A 19,036-nucleotide genomic window follows, 5' to 3' on the forward strand; every position below is an offset into this window, starting at 1 on the left:
GGATAAAAAAACTTAGGGATGGTAAATAAGCCTCAGAATTAAAAGTCCTGCATGACTGGAAATTATGACTTCATGGTGTCTGTTAGAGTATCTGCCACAGAACATATCTGGAGCATGTTCCTCCTGTGAGTTAGTGGCTGTAATTTGTAATGGTCATGCTGTGAGCTCTCCAGATGTCAGCATCCTATTTACTTGCTTTTCTGGGGACATTTTCAGTCTGTGCAATTGGAGGAATGGGGCCTGTGATATGTAGAGGGGATAACTCCCCAGGCTGAGCTGGCATAGAGTTGTTTTGCATTTCTTGATTTATTGGATAAAGATGTTATATATGCTAACACAGAAATTGGTTGTATTTGTCAGTGTTGGCTGGAGAGATGGACCTCCACTGTTACATTAAAAAAAAAAAGTTCTGTTTCTTGAAGTAAAATTGGAATATTGCTGGTGTAAGTAAAAATCTAATGGGTTATTTATTAAGGGTTTCCTGAGGTGAGTGATAACCTGTATTTTTCAGGAATCTTCCAGCAGTATTGGTAGCAATACCTTTTGGGGCATGAGGTGCATTTCCTGTAGCTTTAGGGATGGTTTTATCATGTTTGCATTTATATTTGGTATTTTGTGGCTTGCTGCCAGGTTGTATGAAATAAGAACAAATGCCCATGACATGTGTTCTGCTCATGAGGCCCAGTTCTGATGAACAGAAGTGTTTCTGTCCTGCATAGGAATGAGCATAAGTCTTGAAATGTCTGGTTTTGTTGCTTTGCCCACACCAAATGACTTCTTCTGATCTTTATTAATTGAGTGCTTATTCTTGTTTGACATGTGAATACATTACAGGCTAAGATTGAGGTCTGTATTAAGGTCAAATAAGTGCCTTGTAAATGTTATGTCAGTTATGAGGGGAGTTTCTTACTGGTTCTGAGAGCAAGATAACTTCTTGAGAGACAGAAGTAATGCAGTTAGTTCTGTTATGTCAAAGTAGTGATACTGGAAAATGCATTATTGGGAGTTCTGTCTCCATTTAAAATGTTTTATATCCGGTTATTGAGGAATAGACTCCTTGGAAGATACTGCTTCTGGAGCTCTTTTCCTCATTTGGTCTCAACTTTGGGCTCTTACATCCCATTATAAATTATCTGAGTATCTTTGTTGTATCCTGCTATTTGAAATACACAGGAACATACTCAGAATTACTTGCTAAGTTGCAAAGTTTAATGGCCTAATGTTGACTTACTTTAAAAAGTAAGTCAAGGGTCCTGACTCTCTTAAAAAAACCAAAGTGTCTCCTGACATTCCACTTTCTGAGAATCTTTTGCTAATAAATTAAGTAAATGAGTTTCTGTGTTTGCCTATTTTTTCAGTTGCATTCAGTGTTTCTCCTTGTTGTCTGTTGTACTTTTGGTTTCCATTGCTCCTCTCAGTCCTGACCTGTTTACATGCACTTGCTCCCATGTAAAAGATATGATGGTTTCTGCCTCTCAGATCTCCTCAAACTCATCTGAGAAAAGAGCATTAGTGCCCCTTTAGTGCAGTGGAGTGCCCTACCTTGGATGTAAGGTGCTGTGATCATAAGCTACCACAGTAAACAAAAATTGGGTTTGTACTACTTGTGTACAGCATGAAGTGATGGCAGCAGTCAGTGCCTGGAGTGCTGGCCCAGAAAGTGCTGCCTGCAGAGCTGTCTGAGCTGTTATCAGAGGGAGCAGGGATCAGGTCTGTGCCTCAGATTCTGCCTGCTGCTCATCTTCCCCTCTCTTCCACCCTTAACTTCTTTTCTTCATTAAACGATCAAGCTACATTGCAGTCTGCTGGAGAAAGCACACTGTCCTCTGCTGGCACCCCTGAGGCTCAGTGAGGAAATGTTGTATAAATACACTGATCACAGGGGCAAGCAAGGTTTTTTATCTTATCAATGTACCTGCATACCAGCTTATGCTAAAATGGAGGGAAACTGGACTTAGACATACAATTATGTGTCGTCCTCAGTGGCCATGCCAGCTTGTCAAACCATGGCATGTGCAGAGAGGTCAGTGCCCTGTGATGTGACACTGTGACGTAAAGGCACACACCCAGCAACTTCTCTGTACTTAAGATAGCAACAGTAGTGGCAGAGGGTGTGGTGTTGGGTGTACCCCAGAGTTTTGCAATACACTGTGCAATATTTGTCTACTTTGAGCTTTCAGGATTCAGCCCTTTGCCTTAGTCTCTTTTAAATGGGGCCTATACCATGAGTTGGTTCAAGGAATGGGTCAAATTCCATCCCTTAGCACACAGTCAGCATGGGTGTATCATGCTCTTGATCACTGCCCACTGACAGTGAGGGTGTCAGAACTGTGCCTGGTGCAAGGCCAGGGGAGCCCTGCTTCAGCTGTGGAGAAGTCCCTCTGTTAGAAGCACACTGGTGATTTGAGTTCACCTAGTTTGAGATTTTTGCAGTGAAGCCTCAATTTAGGACAAACTCCCATAACTAATTTTAACAGTGCTGCTGTATGAGGTGCTGTGTCGAGTTCCTGGCACTGGTGAGCAGAGCCAAGGCTTGCCTCCATGCTCTAAAATAGCCTGTGGACTTCAGATCCATTTTTTTTTCTCTCTAGCTGCATTAACATCACACTCCAGGTTTGTATTTTGCATTACCTCCCTTTGTAGCTGCTATTGGCAGATATCCCCCAGAGTGGTTCAACGTGGCCTGACAGTGAGCTGAGCCAAGTCTGCAGAGCTGTTAGCACCTGATATTTGTTTTGCCTTGCTGCCAGCTTTGCAGTGGGCTCTGGCTGCCCTGCAGTGCCAGCAGAACCCTGAGCATGGCAGGTCACTGTGCAGCACCCTGGGTAGGGCTGAGGGAACGACACCACTGTGATGGCAGCACAGCTGGGACATCTCTGTGGGGAGTGGGGTGAGATGGCTCCTAAATGCTGGGACAGTCATTGTAACTGGTGTAGATATGGATCTTTCAGTCTACAAAGCTTGTGGAAGCATGATGGAGGCAATCCCCTATGTCTGCAACTACATCACTGGGTGGGATGGGGGAATCTGGGCAAGGGAATGGTTTTGAAACCTCTTAGCATGCTGCAAACTGGTAACAGTCATGCAATTCCATAACAGATAGTATCCAAAGCTTCATTTAACCTGCAGAGTTGTTCCTTCAGAAATAGAAACCAGCTGCTGTTTCCAAACTGTTACTGTTTTTCCTACAGAAGTTGAAAAAAATGCTGAAAGCATTAAAAGCAAATGAAAAGAAATATATTTGAAATGTGCATAGTCTCTACATGAATTGTCTTGAGGAAGATGAGAAAATGCTGTCTAGTCTGAGCTTCTATACTTTACCTGATAGAAATTAAAAAGATTTGGATCTATAATACAATGCAGTAATCCTACACAGTCTTGAATGCAAATGTGAGAACACTTTTTTTCAAAAGTTAAGCTTTAAAGTTAACAATCACAGTTTAGATTTTTATTCAAGTTGAGCCATAAATTGTGCTTAGGGTTGATGCATCAATTGCAGTTTAAAATTTGAAAGAAAGTATGCCACTCATTTATGTTGGACTGGGATAATTATCATCTTCATCTTGTATGTTTTTAAAATGTAATGTAAATATCTTAGACTTAAGAAAACAAATACTGTAAGAAAATATAATTATGGGACAATTGGAAGTTGTCATGGTTTGGCCCCAGCCAGCTGCCAAGTGCCATGCAGCTGCTTGTTCATTCCCCCAGCAGCAGAAATGAATGTTTAAAATGATCTCTGCAAGCCTCCCTATTTTATTTCAGGTTTATGACTCCGACTGTTGCGACAGAATTCTGCTGGAGCTGCGGGAATATCTGCCAAAATACTTCGGTGTCTGGTCACCACCTACTGCACCAAATGGTACTGTTCTAATTTTACCTCTTCATCCAAACCTCCTGGAAAACATTTCTGGAGATGAATTTTTGGCAATTGTGAGCTCTGTGGGGTTTTTTTGGACTTGTTTTAGAACCCACTGCCATTCCCTCTAACAACTGGTTCCAGTTTGCAGTCTGGTGGCTGGATTAGATCTTTGGAGTCTTCCTCACCAGGAAGATGGGGTGTGGCTGTTTGAACAGCAGAGGTTTCCTGACTAGCTGGGCCTGATGGACATTGCCCATTGCTCCTGCTCTGGGTGAGGTTGTGGTGGAGGAGTGGGCTGGTTCCATGGTCATGTGCAGCCAGGAGATCAAAGGAAGAAGCACTTTGTGGGTGTGGAAGAAAGATGGATACTCTGGGGCTGGGGAAGCATTCAGACTGGAATCTGCTGCTGTTTCTCCAGAGCCTGGATCCCATCACTGTGCCTTACCACCCAAAGCACTTAATTCAGCAGGTGTCGTGGTGGGAAGTTCTGCTTGTCATCCCCTGTTACTGGTTTAAATGAAATAAAGATCTAGTGTCTTAAAATTTGTGTTTGTATAACATTGGGAGTCAGGAAGAAAAGGGTGGTTTTGGTAGAACAATTGGAAGATTGTGTCTTCAAGAGAAAATAGATATTGCTGTATTAGAAACTAGATTTTCTTCTGGGGGCTTTTCTAACTCACACTGGGGAAATGGAGCTTGTGGAACACACAAAGGGATGCCATGGAATCTCTTTGAATATGTGGGCATCAAACTAGATGTCATGCTCCTTTAAAATAACTGTCTTCTGCTTATGCTTGACAGGCTTGTTTTCCAAAGAAGTAGTAGGACAGTATCCAAAGACATGGTGTAATATCTACAGGAAAAACTGAAAGCAAGATTGTGATAGTACCAGCAGTTTCTCAGCTCAGATTTGCCTTCATGCTTTCCTGTTTGGCACTAACTCAAATATCTCTACAAGAGCTATCTTTTTCCTTCCCTCACAGTTTAATCTGTCATGGAGTTCACTTAATATTCCATCTCAATTGCAAATAATTTTTTTCTGTTTGCAGTGTGATCTTAAGATGTGAAAATATGTGGTCTAACCAAGAGACAGTAATTCAGCACATTGCTCATTTGCTTTGAGGATTCAAAAGCACTGTGCACCGTGGGGTTGGGTTTTGGGAGGCCCCCCCAGTCAATCAGACATAGGCAGTAGGAATAACTGTTTAAAGAAGAGAAACTTTTGGTTTTGTTTGTTTTGCTTCTTGAAAAGGCTGTGCACTATCATGAGTCCTCTTCATAGAAAGCTGTGGCAACAGTTCAACCAAAACACTGCACTTCCAACTCTGCTATCTGTAGTGCTAATGAGCTCTGTGTAGTCTTGATAGAAATCAGAGTTGCTGCAGCTGATGGAGCTTAGCAGAGTGTGTGTGTACCTTGTTCCTAAATGTAGATAGAAGATACGTTTGTAGGTTTGCTGCAGACTTGATATTGGAAGCCTGACCTTTCCCTTGGCAGTCACTGCTCTGCAGGCTCTGGGATCACAGCTCTGGACAATCAGTGGTAGTCACTTAAAGTAGTACAAGTCCTTTTATTTCTTTTCCTTAAAAAAGTGTTTCTGCTTATTAAGTGTAAATGAAATGTTGCTTGTTCCCTTTATCTTGAGTGGGACTGGTTTGTTACCTGGCTGTACAGCTTTCAGATGAGGCACTTTGTGCCTCTTTAAACTTTAAGCTAGTTTTGCTTTCTCTCTCAATCCCATTTTAGATCATACTGCAGGAATGGGGTATAATACAACGGTTTTTTGTGTTCAAACTGCATTAAAGCCAAAAAAAATACATTTGTGGAGTAGGCTGTACTGGAAGGAAAACCAGACTTGAATTTTGTGCCTGGTGACAGGTGGATTTACACAGCACATATGAAGAATGAGGCCAGTGTTGAGGCTGTGTTGGTTATGCTGTGTCCTGGCAAGGGCTGGAGGTGGGTGCAGCTGTCTGGGAGCTGGCTGGGTACTGATTCAATTCCCTTGTTCAGTTCTGATAGTGAGTGTGGGGGTCATGCTAGTAATGATAATTTCCATCAGGGTTTAGATACTCCTTTAAATCTTCAGGCACTCCAAGTACTTTTGGGGTTTCTTAGTCCAGCCAAAGAGCTGTTAGAAATGGATGAAAGGCAGCCTAGGATCCCAAGAGCATTTTCCCCAAAAGGTGTCCATGAGAAACAAGTGTAGATGGGAGTGGCATAAAAAGAAACAAAATGAGCTGCACTTCAGCCCCTGAAGGCCAGGACTGAAATGTTCTCTTCATTTTTAAAATGACACAGGAGACCAACTGAATTGCAAAAGTAGCCACACAGCTGCAAACCTGCATTTGTATGTGGTTAGTAATGCTCTTTGTGATATGTTAGTGACCTAATAAAAGCTACTCGGGGATTTTATCTGGGCAATAATTGGAATTTGAATGCTAGGTTAATGCATATTAATTTTATACAATTTTCTAAACAAGAAAGCATGTATATTTTCATAGCAATACAATTTGTGGGTGTCAGTGACCATGACTTAGCCTGCATTCAGAGACAAATTTGACTCTTGAATTCATGTGATATTAAGCCTTAAACTCTTCACGTTCCTCCACAGGTGCTCAGCAGAAGCTATGTAATTATTTTGCTGTGACCCACTGTTAACAGAAGTTTTGTTTTTTTGACAGATACATATCTAAAACTGGAAGATGTGACCCGTAAGTTTAACAAGCCCTGCATAATGGATGTGAAAATAGGTCAGAAAAGTTATGATCCCTATGCTTCAGCAGAGAAGATACAGCAGCAGGTCAGCAAGTACCCTCTGATGGAAGAGATTGGCTTTTTGGTTCTTGGAATGAGGGTAAGGACTTGTTTTGTCTCCACTTTTAGTTTATGCTCCTCTTGTCCCACACCAGGTACAGCAACTGGTGTTCCTAGCAGACAGCAATCCTCTTGAGCTGTACATAAATACAGTGTCACCTGAATGTCTGGGTAGTGCTGGGATCAGCTGTGAAATCACTTCCAAAGCACTGCCCTAAACCATTCTTTAACTTGGCTGTGTCCATTAGGACAAGCTATTTGCAACCTGGGCACTGTAAATGTGTACAAGAGATGGGCTAATATTCAGTATTTAAAATTGAATGTAGTTGCAATTCATTCTTCACCACCACGACAGATATTTAAAATTATTAAGCAGATTTTTGTGTGTTTATGTTCTTTCAGGCTTATATCAGAGATCTGTATACTGAACCAGTCTTTCTAATAATTCAGTAATGAGCTGTATCCTCCACATTTTTCATCTTTATACTCTGCTTTTAAATAAAAACAATATTAGATATTTTTTCTGTCTAAGGAAGAGTAAGTAAGCTCTCAGAGGTGATGCATATGGCCATGAACAGCTGCTTACGTTTTACATTTTAAAAGTTTTTCCATCAGAAGTAAACTTCTTTTGATATTTACACACTCAAGGAGCAGCTGTCAGGGGAAGGTTAGTTGGACATGGAGACATCCCTATTAATTCTTAGTATTCTTAGAAATACTAAGAGTCAATATGTGTGTATTGGCTACTTTAAAACTTCAGTGTAAAGAAAAGCTGTACAGAACATTTGTGGCTCAGTAAGAGAAATGTATTGATGTCACTGATGGAATTCCAGAGTAGTTTTTTCTGCAATGATAGGTACAGGAATAGTTTTCTTTTTGATGTGGGATTTTTGTTTTTCTTCTCATACACAAAGCCAGGGCTCCTCAAGCTGTGCAGCATAAATGGCTGGAGACTTTGATAAGCTTCCCCTTTGCTGTTCAATAGCACCAGCAGCCAGATTGCACCATTGTTCAGATAATTCTAATATCTCTGTAATGTTTTGTGCAGAGCTGCCCAGCCTCCCAGCCCTTCAGTCTGCCTTGAGATAAGCTGCTATATAAATTATAGTGGTCATGAGTAGTAATTACATAAGCCTGTGAGCAAGAATGTTGGAGTTAAATCAAAAAACAGCCAAACAGTTTGGATGGAAAAGGAAGGTTAGAGATTATAGCTTTGGATTTGGTTGATGTCATTATGTGACCTTTCTTATCTCATTGGTAAAACAATGTACTTCATGTCCTATGTTTCATGACAGTGCAAAAGGGATGATTGATTGCTTCTGTGGCATGCTTGTGACTATTGTTTCTGACATTGTCACTCATTTGTGCCTTTGTCCTGCGGAATTTTTTTCAATCCCCTAATTCAGACTGGATGTGTAATGATGATTCTCCCAAGTAGTGCAGTTTTCCATGCAGTGTTTAACTAGATGAGATTTGGATTTTTGCCTTTGGCGCCCAATTACAAGTTGGAAGTTGTTTTCCAAAGAGAACTGAAAAGGTTCCTCCTGCCCTCACACAGCACTTGGTAAAGTCTGAATTCACAAGGCATGTTTTCTGCCTCTTGGTTGTGGGGTGTTCTCTGTGCTTGCTTTATTTTTGCAACATTCTGGCTATATTATAAAACACTCCTGCACAGATTATACACAGCCCAGAACAGCTCATGGCTGGATGAAGGTTGTTCCTGTTCACTGGACAAAACATGATGTAGCAAAGAAGTACAGAGGTTTGGTTTTAATCTCTCCTTTTTTCAGTGGTTTTTTACCAGGGAGGTAGGCTTGTGGGGTAAATTTTTACAAGGCCAAGAAGGAGAGGGCCAGGAAAAACAGAGACTGTAACTGAGCTTTTTCTAAAGCACCCATTGTATAAGTTGTCATGAAGAGATACAAGCAAAAAAGTGTTACAGGTGGGGGTTTTAGCCCAAAAGCTATTTACAGTGTATTTTTATTACCCAAAAGGCTATTGAAACAGCTTTTTCTTTTGCACTGGTAAACAAGCAGTCATCTGTTCATATATAAAATATGTGTGGTGTGTCCTTAAAAATAGGAGTCTCCTGTCTAGCCCAGCATTAATTTATGTACACACTTCTGGCATGTGATCTGTATTTAGCTTAACACATTGAATAGACAGAATAAATGCATGGAGACACATTTAGGAAGCACAGTTATTTTAAGAACATTGTTTAAAAGCACAATTCTGCACCTAGTGGAGAAGTTCCTTTTTTTAACCACTGGATCCCTGAAGTTTAACCCTGGATCCCTGAAGTGTCCAAGGCCAGGTTGGACAGGACATGGAGCAGCCTGGTTTGGTGAAACATGTCCCTGCCCATGGCAGGGGATTGCAGCTTTGAAACCAGATCATTCTGGGATTCTGTCAGAATGGACATGGTTTGTTATGGAAGTAGTTAGAGTTTATAAAGAAGTTGGAAGTCTCAGATACTGTGGCAATGGCAAAAATACAAATTGCAATATGGTTTCAGTAGCACACATGCAAACAGGTAAGAAATCTCTTCCCAGCACAGGCAATGTTAAATACAGAGCATTCTCATGCTGCTGAGTGTGAGCACAATGTGTGGGCTGTGCTCTCATTTCACATTCACAGCCCTTTGGAATCCACAGTTCCCAGATCCTGCAGATTTCCTTTTGTTTCCAGGCATCGATTGCAATCTCACTTACTCCAAAATATTTCTGAAGTGCTTTTTTAAAGCACAAACTGGTGATTATGTAATTTTAACATTATAATCCATCATTGACTTCTATTGTTAGTGCCCATGAACATGCAGGCAGTAATGTATAATAATCAAAGCTGGTTTTACAAGTGAATTTTCTAATCTACAGCACATGATTCTGCAGGATATTTTCCTGCAGAAATAGACTGTAATTGACTCTATTTTATGAGGTTTTTATGAACTCTTTCTAGTATCATGGTAATTTTCACAAGCTCTGATCTGCTAGTAACAAGATTTAGGAGGGAAGTCAAAAATATTAAATTTTGCATTTACTGTTCAGATTCTTCTAGACTGAAAAATTACCAGAACGGGGGTTTTTACATTTGTAAGTCTAATTCAAGCTTTGATGTTTAAGGGAACAGGAAGACAAAGCAAAACAAAACCTAAAAGAAAACAAACAAAAAAAAAATCCATGAAACAATAAATAAATAATTAAATGAAACCCTAAGCCAAAGAAACCAACCAAAAGCCCTGAAAAAAAATCTTCCAAGCTGGAGCAGGTGGTCTTTTATTACATAAAAGAAATTTATTCTAATGAGATGCTTCATGAAAGTTCTGGGAGTCTAAAATTACTGTATTAAGCTATTTTAAAGATGGTTCATGATTTAATTGCAGTGTTGTAGTTTCTTTTATTTAGCAGATTAATAGTTTGCTTTTCCACTGGATAAATTTCAGCATAATTTCATTCTACAACTTATTTATGTAAGGACTTGACTGAAACTGTATATTGACTGTCAGAGCATTGGGGGTGAAATTAGTCATGTGAAGCACTCAGTCAAAGCAGTCCAGAGGAGTAAAGAAGCAAAATGGGCAGAGAAATATCAAAGTGTAGTCTTGGAAATGAGGGAGCAGGGATGCAGCCTTCTTGTGCTGCATTTTCAAGGGAACAGGGATGTGTGCACTGTCGTCACCTGTGGTCTAGGTCTAGCTACAACAAATCAAGCTAAAAAAAAAAAAAAAAAGTAAAAATTAGGGAATGTTTAGATAAATAGGAGAAGAGAATAGGAGATATTTAGATAAATGGATTTGGACAATGGGGCATGCTCTCAACAGCAGTGGTAATTTGAGAGCATTGCTATAAAGTAGACATATCAAAAAAGAGAATGTTTTTTAACAAAATTTCTCCCTTTGTTATTTTTTCTTCAAATCCTTGCTTTACTTTCTTTTTGAAAAGAAAAAATAAGGCTTGTTGAAACTCTTTAAGTCTTGCACCATGGCAGGATGAAGGGCCTGCAGAGAAACCTGACTTACTTGAGCATGAAGAAAACTTGTATTTATATTGGTACAGTCATAGGGCACAGGCAGAAGGTGCCCAGGCATGGCTGTGGGTCTTGGCCTGGCACAGGAGGGTCCCTGCAGAGCTGGGGGATGGATGCTGCTCTGGGATGTGCCTGGGGGATGGATGCTGCTCTGGGATGTGCCTAGGGGATGGATGCTGCTCTGGGATGTGCCTGGGGGATGGATGCTGCTCTGGGATGTGCCTAGGGGATGGATGCTGCTCTGGGATGTGCCTGGGGGATGGATGCTGCTCTGGGATGTGCCTCGGTGAGTTGGGGTGCCACCTGCTTTCCCCAGTTTCAGCTTGTGGCTCCAGCTTTGGTAGCAGCTGGGTACTGACAGCAGCTGTGATCTTGCATAGTAAGAATATATAAAAATGACTGATGAAGCAGGAGTTTCTTGCAGGCAGTGTGTGGCAGCTCAATAGAAGGAGTTTTCTTTGTCCTGCACCCTTCAGGAGACCTGCCAGTGGATACAGAGCAAACACATAACAAGCTGTGGCAGGTGGACAAGAAATGAGATTTCCCTGTCTAATCATTTCTTGGCTGCTGTTAAGGTTACAGATCTGGCTTGACTTGTTGTTCTGACAGAAATGGGCCAGTACAGACAGCTGCAACAACAGGGATGCAGGAAAAGCTTGGTTCAGAGGCACAGTGTCATTTTGGGAAGGGTTAATAGCAGATGATGGGTGGTGGCCATGTGTACAAAAGCACAGTAGAGCAAGAGGTCAGTCAGGAAGTTGATTTTAGCCTCCTGCTCCTCCAGCACAGCCACTCTGTGTTTGGCTGGGTGAGGGTGGAGCAAGGGCTGGTCAGAGATGGTTTCTGTTTGAGCTTGGCTTTGAGAATGGGGTGTGATGTAGCTGTATTTGAGTGAGGTTTTCCAGGAATGTTCAGCCAGTCTCTTCCTGCAGCTGTGCAAACTCTCAAGGTGCTGGTCAGAGGAGGTTTTTGTGATGATGCACATCTGCTGTCCCTTAGTGCCCCTGGCTGCACCCAAGCCTCTGGGTGACCCAGTGCCTTCTGAGTGCACAAGGCAGTGAATTAAACACATACCTTACACTCATCCTGTGGCCCTGGGACTTGGTGCTGTGTCTCTGACTGCTTTGTATAGTTAAAAATGTGCTGTTAATGCAGCATGCATGTCTGTCTGTCAGCTATATAGAAAGACATCTGGGGAATGGTTTTGTTAAATTATGAGAAGAGGTGAGGTGCCTTCTTGGGAAGCCCAGCTCAGAAACACAGGGTCTGATGTGCCGCTCCAGCGTTTCTTTGGAAAACAGAATGAGCTTGCAGATTTTGATCAGCTTGTTTGAGCTGGTGCCCATGTCAAGAAAAACTGCAGCTCCTACAGGAAGAGATAAGGAAGGTTCTGGTAAACAAGATTTGGTTGGGTACTGCTGCAGTGCTGATGTCTGCAGAAAGCTGCCCCTAGTCCAGCTGGATGACAACACTTAATATCATTAAAATGAAGGCACAATTAGTGAAAACTTAAATTTAGTCTTCAGACTCTTGATTCTCTTCCTAAGCAATATTATTCTTTATTTAACTGCCTTTGACTTGTGGCTCTGTAAAAAGTTTTGAAACTTTTGGTATGTTTTCGAAGGTTACTCTGGTACCTGAAGTATTTACATAAGTAATCTTTGAGTATCTGTGTTGTACGCTGGTACTTTTTTCATGTGCTTTGGAAAAAAACCCAGCAAAAACTATGTGGAGAAAAATTATTGTTCTTGTGAAGCCAAAATCACATTTTTCAGATGCAGTTTTAGAATAACTCATCTCTGCTGTGGCCTTCTTCATTCCATAGACATGGAGGCCTCAGTTTCTCCAAGTATCATAACAGTGTGAAGTGTCTCTGCTACTGAATTCAAACATTTAGAATTACAGCTCTTTGTGTTTTTAGAATAATGAGGACTGTTTACAGCCCCTTCAGTTCATGGCTGGTGACTTAAAATCAATCTTTTTGTCAAAATAAAAGCTATTTGAGAGTGTTCTTCCCAGAACAGGAGGTGGGGATCTGTGCGATCAACTTTATTGTTGTTTGGATGGGGAAGAGACATTTCGAGGTGGTGGGCTATAAAGAAAACAGGGAATTCAATTTTTTTTTTTATTTAATATTTCTTTTTATTGCTGCTGTTTCACTGTTGAGGACTTTACTGGTTGGCTTCAGCAAGAATAAGGCCCCAGAGGAGGGATGAGGAGCAGGCACCTCAGCAGAGTGCCCAGACTCATCCAGTGGGATCCTCTCTATTTACAGCAGGGAAGGGAGGGCAGGCTGTGCATGGGGAGGATGCCACAGGGATGGGTGGTCTGAACAAGTGCCAAGCACCAAGTTCCTGCCAGAGACAACTGCCTGCTTGGTAACACCATTATTTCTGCAAATAAAAAATTGTCTGCGCTCTCATAAACAAATTATACTTGGGCCTTGCTGCCTCGCGCATTTCTGCTGTGGAAATATTTCAGTGTGAGAGAAAGTACGTCTATATGTGAGGCAGTTTTGAATTAAGTTCTTAAGCTTGTACAATTCCTGATATGGACAAAACTGTCCCCATGTGAGCTGCCTCCCTTTCAGATGAGAGCTGAAGTACTGCTGTTGATGCTGGAACCAGCTTTTGCCTGGCTGCTGCCATTTATTTAGTGCAGCCTCATTTGTGCTGACAGTGGCAGATGTGTCTTAGGGAGGTGGGCCTTGGTGGTCACATACAGTAATTCTTACTGTTTTGCTTTTCTTCTACTTTTTATTTTTCTTTCTTTTCTGTTTTAAAATAGTTTTATAACTTAAAGAACTCAGAATAATTGCATTGAAGTTTTTGCTTTGTTGTCTTACTGATTTAACATCTACCGTAACGCAGATAGGACTGATAGTTTTAGGTCTCAGCTGGGATTTCCAAAACCATAAAGAGTTCCTTGTAAAGGGTACATTGCTTTTTGCCACCACCAGGATGTCCCTAGCACAGGAAAGCTGTAGCTTGGAGCCCAAGGGATGAAGGGAGAGTTTTGGAGAACACTTTTTTTTTTGCTGGGCACTGCAAGAAACGTAAAAACTGTGAAGGCTAAATGTTTTGTGGCCTTTGAGGTGTCTCTTGCTCTGCAGAAATCCTGGTGATTCAAAATACATAGGGAGTCCCCTTCTTGCCTCTTTCAGGTGTACCATGTGTCTTCAGACAGCTATGAGACACAAAACCAGCACTATGGAAGGAGCTTGACCAAGGAAACAGTAAAGGATGGTAAGTAAGGGAATTGGGGTGTGCTTGGATCTTTTCATTTAAAGACTGATTCATAAAGCTGTGTGGAAAAACTATTATTCTAGGTGTTCCTGTTTTAAGAGTCCTTTTTTGTCCTCAAAGACCCTCAGATGGGTCTTTGGCTGTTCCCTGTAGTGTTTGAACTGCCTGCCAACCTTAAATTGTGTGCAGTTGGCTATAATAGCAGTGCAGTGACTGAAGGTGTCAGAGTTCCTAGGTTCACTTTGGATTTAGTTAGTAATTGCCTGAAGAGAAATTCCCTAAATTGTGTCCATTCCTTCAAATAAGAACTATTCTCATCCTAAAAGACAAAAAATTCATCTGTTTTCTGTTCAGAAGTGAAAGTAATTCCAATATGTGTGTATTTCTTGCAGGGATCTCCAAGTTTTTCCACAGTGGGTACTGCTTGAGAAAAGATGTGGTAGCTGCCAGCATTCAGAAGGTTGAAAAGATTCTGGAGTGGTTTGAGGGCCAGACACAGCTCAACTTCTACGCAAGCTCACTGCTGTTTGTGTATGAGGGCTCATGCCAAGCAACAACCGTGAGGCTGAGTGATGTCACCTTGGCAGAGAAGAGAAGAGTACCCAAAGGCCTCTTGTCAGGTGGAGATGTGTTGGAGTATAATAATAATATTCATGTAATAAATTCTACAGAGAATGGAAAAATTGAAGCCTCTGTAGGTAAAGGCTTGTCTAAATTTTATGCACTTCACAAAAAGTCGTGCTCCAAGAGGCACCACAGCCAGCTCTCGCTAAAAGTTGAGGACTCAGAGCAAGACAATGTGTGGAAAAGCAGCACATGCATCACACAGGAGCACCTGAATGGAAATGTTCTACCCCAACTGGAAAAAGTTTTCTATCACATGCCAGCAGAGCCCAAGGAAAGCGCAAAGGTCGAGGTGCGAATGATCGATTTTGCTCACGTGTTTCCCAGCAACACAAAGGATGAGGGCTATATTTATGGGCTGAAGAATCTCATCACAGTACTGCAAAATATTTTGGATAACTAAATTCTTTGCTATGTTTTTTATTGGGGGCCAATGATAAAGAGCAACAACATGAAGAATTTCTGCACTTGTAATGCTGTATAACTGGGTTTGTATTGTTCTATATTTTATTTGTCTTTGTACTTTTGGTAGAAGGGTTTAACTTTTTATAATTTCACTCAGGAAAAATATTGATAGTTACATAGAAAGTGTGAAAGGATGAAGATGCTTGAGATAAAGTGGGATAGGTAAACTAATAGAATGAAATGTATGTTGTGGGCTTAAGTCCAAGGACTACCAGAAGCAAGGGTTATGTTAGTTCCTCTAATGACTTTAGCATAGATGACATTTTTGCCCATTTAGCCTTGACACTGAGCCACATCTCCATTAAGAGGTGTTTAGAAAATAGACTGAAAGTTGTAAGGTGCAGGATTGATGTCCTCAGTACTGCCCTTGTGTTTACTGTATTTGAATAACTGGAGTAACTCTGCTTGGAGAGAAATCCCATTCTGAGTCAGCAGTCTCACCTGAAGCCAGTGCATCCCAAAGTGCTTTTCCATGTCATGGGACAATATTGTTGTTCTTTCAGCCCTTCCCCCTTCGTGGATGTGTGTAGCTGATGTTCACCACAGATGAGCTACCATATAATTTGTGTTGAGGTGCTAAGGAAATGCTGGAGTACAATACTGTAACAGGCTTAAACTGCACAACTTCCAGAGAAACTGTTTGTTCCTAGGAAGGAGCAAAAGAAGGCAAATGCAAGATGTTCCCGGAGTTGATTTGGTTTAGGAGATTATGTCAGTCTGTTAATGGAGTGTCTGATGCTGTGATTAAGGAAAATGTCTCACTGTTGTTCTTGTGGCCCTTCTCCAACAACATTGCTTTGAAAAGCAAACCAGTGCAATGGGGACAGAAGTGTTCTGGGTGAGCGTGCAGAGCTCTGCTGGCTGTAAGCCACTTGCATTTGTGCAGTGAGTGTTTGATGCTTCTGCTGCTGGGGAGCACTGATGGAACCTCGAGCAATAGAGGCAGAGGAGCCTCCTGTGAGATCCTTCAGCCCTGGAGCCACCAGCTGTGCCACCGCTCGTGCCAGAGGAGCTGTGGCTCTCCATCCTGGGCTCCAAACTGCAGGTTTCCTTAATGACACACAGGCAAGCTGTGTCTTTTGAAAGCTCTCCCATTTCCTTCCTTTTCACAAGAAAAATTCAGCATTTGTGTGGAATACTTGAGGTCAGGATGATGTATCCAAAGCAATTTTGGTGTGTCTCTTCTGTATGCTGTGTAGGTGGCTGTGCTGCCATGCATGTTACAGTGAGCTCTATGAAAAGTGGGAATGGAGGAGTCCTGCCATCCCTAGAGCAAGATTTTAATGCTTAAAGCATTTCCAGGACAAAAATGTTTTAGAATGGATTTGGTCATTGGAAACATACATCTTTTTCATGTGGACTTAGTGACCCTGTGGCCTTGCTGCTCTCTCTGTATGATGTTCTGCACTATGCACTCAGCTGTGTTCACATCTTGACAAGTTCTTCATTGGACATCTGTTTTCTACATGACAAAGAGATTCATACTTTTTTCAAGCAGATATGCTGTTTTAAATAAAGCTGAATTTTTAGCTCTATTTGAGAACTTGGGTTAATTGGGAGAAACAGGGTATTACTATGTGTAGAATTACGTGGTTTAAACTTTAGAACTCATGTTTGGCCAATGCATTCAAGAATGACACCAACCTTTCAGTAACATGATGTTTTAGAAACATGGAAAAAGGGGCTTGCAGGAAGGGTGAGACCAGTGTGTTAAAATTTTTATGTGAAATACAGTGAAGTCTGAGGGGGAAAGTACCAGGAAAAAAGGAGCTTTTTTCCTACCTGGTATTTCTCTTGTACCTTATAGTTAATATATTCCCAACTCTCTGTGAATTAATTTAAGCCATATTCTAGAAAGAGTTTGTGGTTTTGTTTGCTTTGTCACTGGTTTCTCTGTTATGATTTTGTTGTTCTATCCCTTAAATAGTCAACACTAGAGTAGTCCAGACTGGTAGTGGCCTTGTATGATAAAGCTACAAGGTTTTACAGGAAAGTATGGGCAAAAACATTTTAACATCATCATTTTTGTCCTCTCTAATTCATCTCTTCTGGGTTTTAATCCATTTTGTACCAGAGAAATGAGGTATTTTCCTCAAGTTAGTTATTGGAAAATGATTAGTATGCACTTAGTACCATGCACTCTCCTGTCTCTGCTTTAAGATACATGTCCTCAGTGTTTGAATGCTCTCTAAGTATTGATTGTTTTGTTGGCTATGGCAGTATTTGTAACATGCCTGGAATATTGTCAACCTGTCAGAATATTTTGAATAAAAAAATTTTATCATGGTTTTTGTACCAGTAGTTATTCTGAATGTATTTCTGATCATTTAAAATGTAGCTTGAGAAGTAACAGTATTTTTTATTGGAAATTGTGTGAATAAAGCTTGCTGTGGAGATGTTTGGGCATAGTACCAGCTGTGAGTCTGAGCCTGCAGAGGCCTTATATTCACACTTCTGTTCTTGCAGATTTTAGGCTTGGTGTGTCTTGTGTCTGAGCCAGTTGTTTTCAGTTACAGTTGGAAATGTATTCACAGAAATCATTAAACAGAATATGTAATTAATCAGAAGATGAAGAGGGAGACAATGGGTCACTGAACTGATGCACTCTCAATGACTGATCTCCCTCCCTGTCAGCAGCGCCCCTTTTGCTCTCTGGACAGGCACCCATCCCATGGAAATCTTTACAGGAATGGCTACAAGGCTTGCAGGTGTTTATGTCCATACAACAGTGGGTTGCTGCCCCAGCCTGGTGAGGTGTAGCTGGGTGCTAGGCCTGCTGAGGAAACTGATGGTTTTAAGCAATAAGAGTTGGGTTTAGCAGAGCTGACTCTCAAAGAGAAAGAGCTCACACAGCATTGTCACTTGTGGACTCTGAGAATGAATACAGGCTTCTGCCTAGGTGGAGTGAGGACTGTGCTTGGGATTACCTGAGGGGAACTTGAGTTGTATAAAGTTTTATGAAAAGCATTTACAAATGTATTTTTGAATATGGGTGAAATTTGTTGCATAAATTGCATTGGAAGTTACTATACCACTATGAAATACTTCACATTATTTAATCAATTTGTTTTATGAACTGGAGACTTTACTGGTAGTTGTGATTCAGATGAAACTTGCACTGTTTTGTTTTTTTCTACTGTGATGTATAACCAGGGTGTTCTTTTCCATAATCTCACAGTTTCATGGAGAACTTCTAAAAGTACTGAGTAGATTAGGAAACCACTATTTTCCATTAATTTGATTAACAGAATGCATATGTTCTTAAACTATTTCAGTGCATGTAATATTGTGAGTAATGTTAACATGCTACAAATCTAGAACTCCAGTAAAAGTTCCTCACCTGCAGAGAGCTCTTGATGTGATCTGGATTGGGCAGAGTTTAAAATGGCCTCAGGTGTGTGAGCAGCAGTGCTGCAGGAACAGCATCACCTGTGCTGGCCACATGGGGTGTGCAGGAGTGTTCACATTGTGAGCCTGAAATCATTGGAGTGACTTGCTCCTTCATGATGTGAAGCACAGTCAAATGTAGGAAGATGCTGGAAGAGTGGAGACTCACATCCACACTTGCTGTTTCAAGTTAGGATTAGTTCATCCTCCTAATTTCTTTTCAGTTTCTTTTCCCTACATGCAGTTTCCCCCTCTGAGTGCCCCTGGCACAGATGGCATCACTGATGGAAATTTGTATTTCCTAAAAAGCTCATGCCCCATTACTCTTCTTGAAGTGCTGCTACTGCAAACCACCATGAGCTGCCTCAGATGCTGTGGGAATACTCTGTCCCCTGGGAGAGCAGGAGGGGAGCTGGAGGGCAGCACGATCTGATGGGAGACTGGATTGGGGGCTTTCAGTGAGTTCTGTACTTGTGCCTTGCAGAGGGTGTTCTGGGGGCAAGGTGGGTGACAGCTGAGCTGTGTGGAGTTTCCCTTTAGGCTTTGAGTGAGTTCTGTACTCATGACTTGCAGAGGGTGTTCTGGGGGCAAGGTGAGTGTCAGCTGAGCTGTG

The 19,036-nt window shown here is 41.4% G+C and overlaps 1 protein-coding gene across 1 annotated transcript in view; it reads left to right on the forward strand.

Moving 5' to 3' along the window:
* The window catches only part of IPMK (inositol polyphosphate multikinase), a 31,034-nt gene extending 13,703 nt beyond the window's left edge, over positions 1-17,331 (forward strand). The window contains exons 3-6 of the mRNA XM_063164070.1: positions 3,766-3,862; positions 6,547-6,719; positions 13,866-13,947; positions 14,340-17,331. Coding sequence (XP_063020140.1) covers positions 3,766-3,862; positions 6,547-6,719; positions 13,866-13,947; positions 14,340-14,974 — 987 coding nt within the window. The 3' untranslated portion in view covers positions 14,975-17,331. The remainder of the gene's footprint in view (positions 1-3,765; positions 3,863-6,546; positions 6,720-13,865; positions 13,948-14,339) is intronic.
* The last annotated feature ends 1,705 nt before the right edge of the window (positions 17,332-19,036 follow it).

The sequence above is a fragment of the Melospiza melodia genome, chromosome 9 (assembly GCF_035770615.1).
Source record: "Melospiza melodia melodia isolate bMelMel2 chromosome 9, bMelMel2.pri, whole genome shotgun sequence".
Lineage (NCBI taxonomy): Eukaryota > Metazoa > Chordata > Aves > Passeriformes > Passerellidae > Melospiza > Melospiza melodia.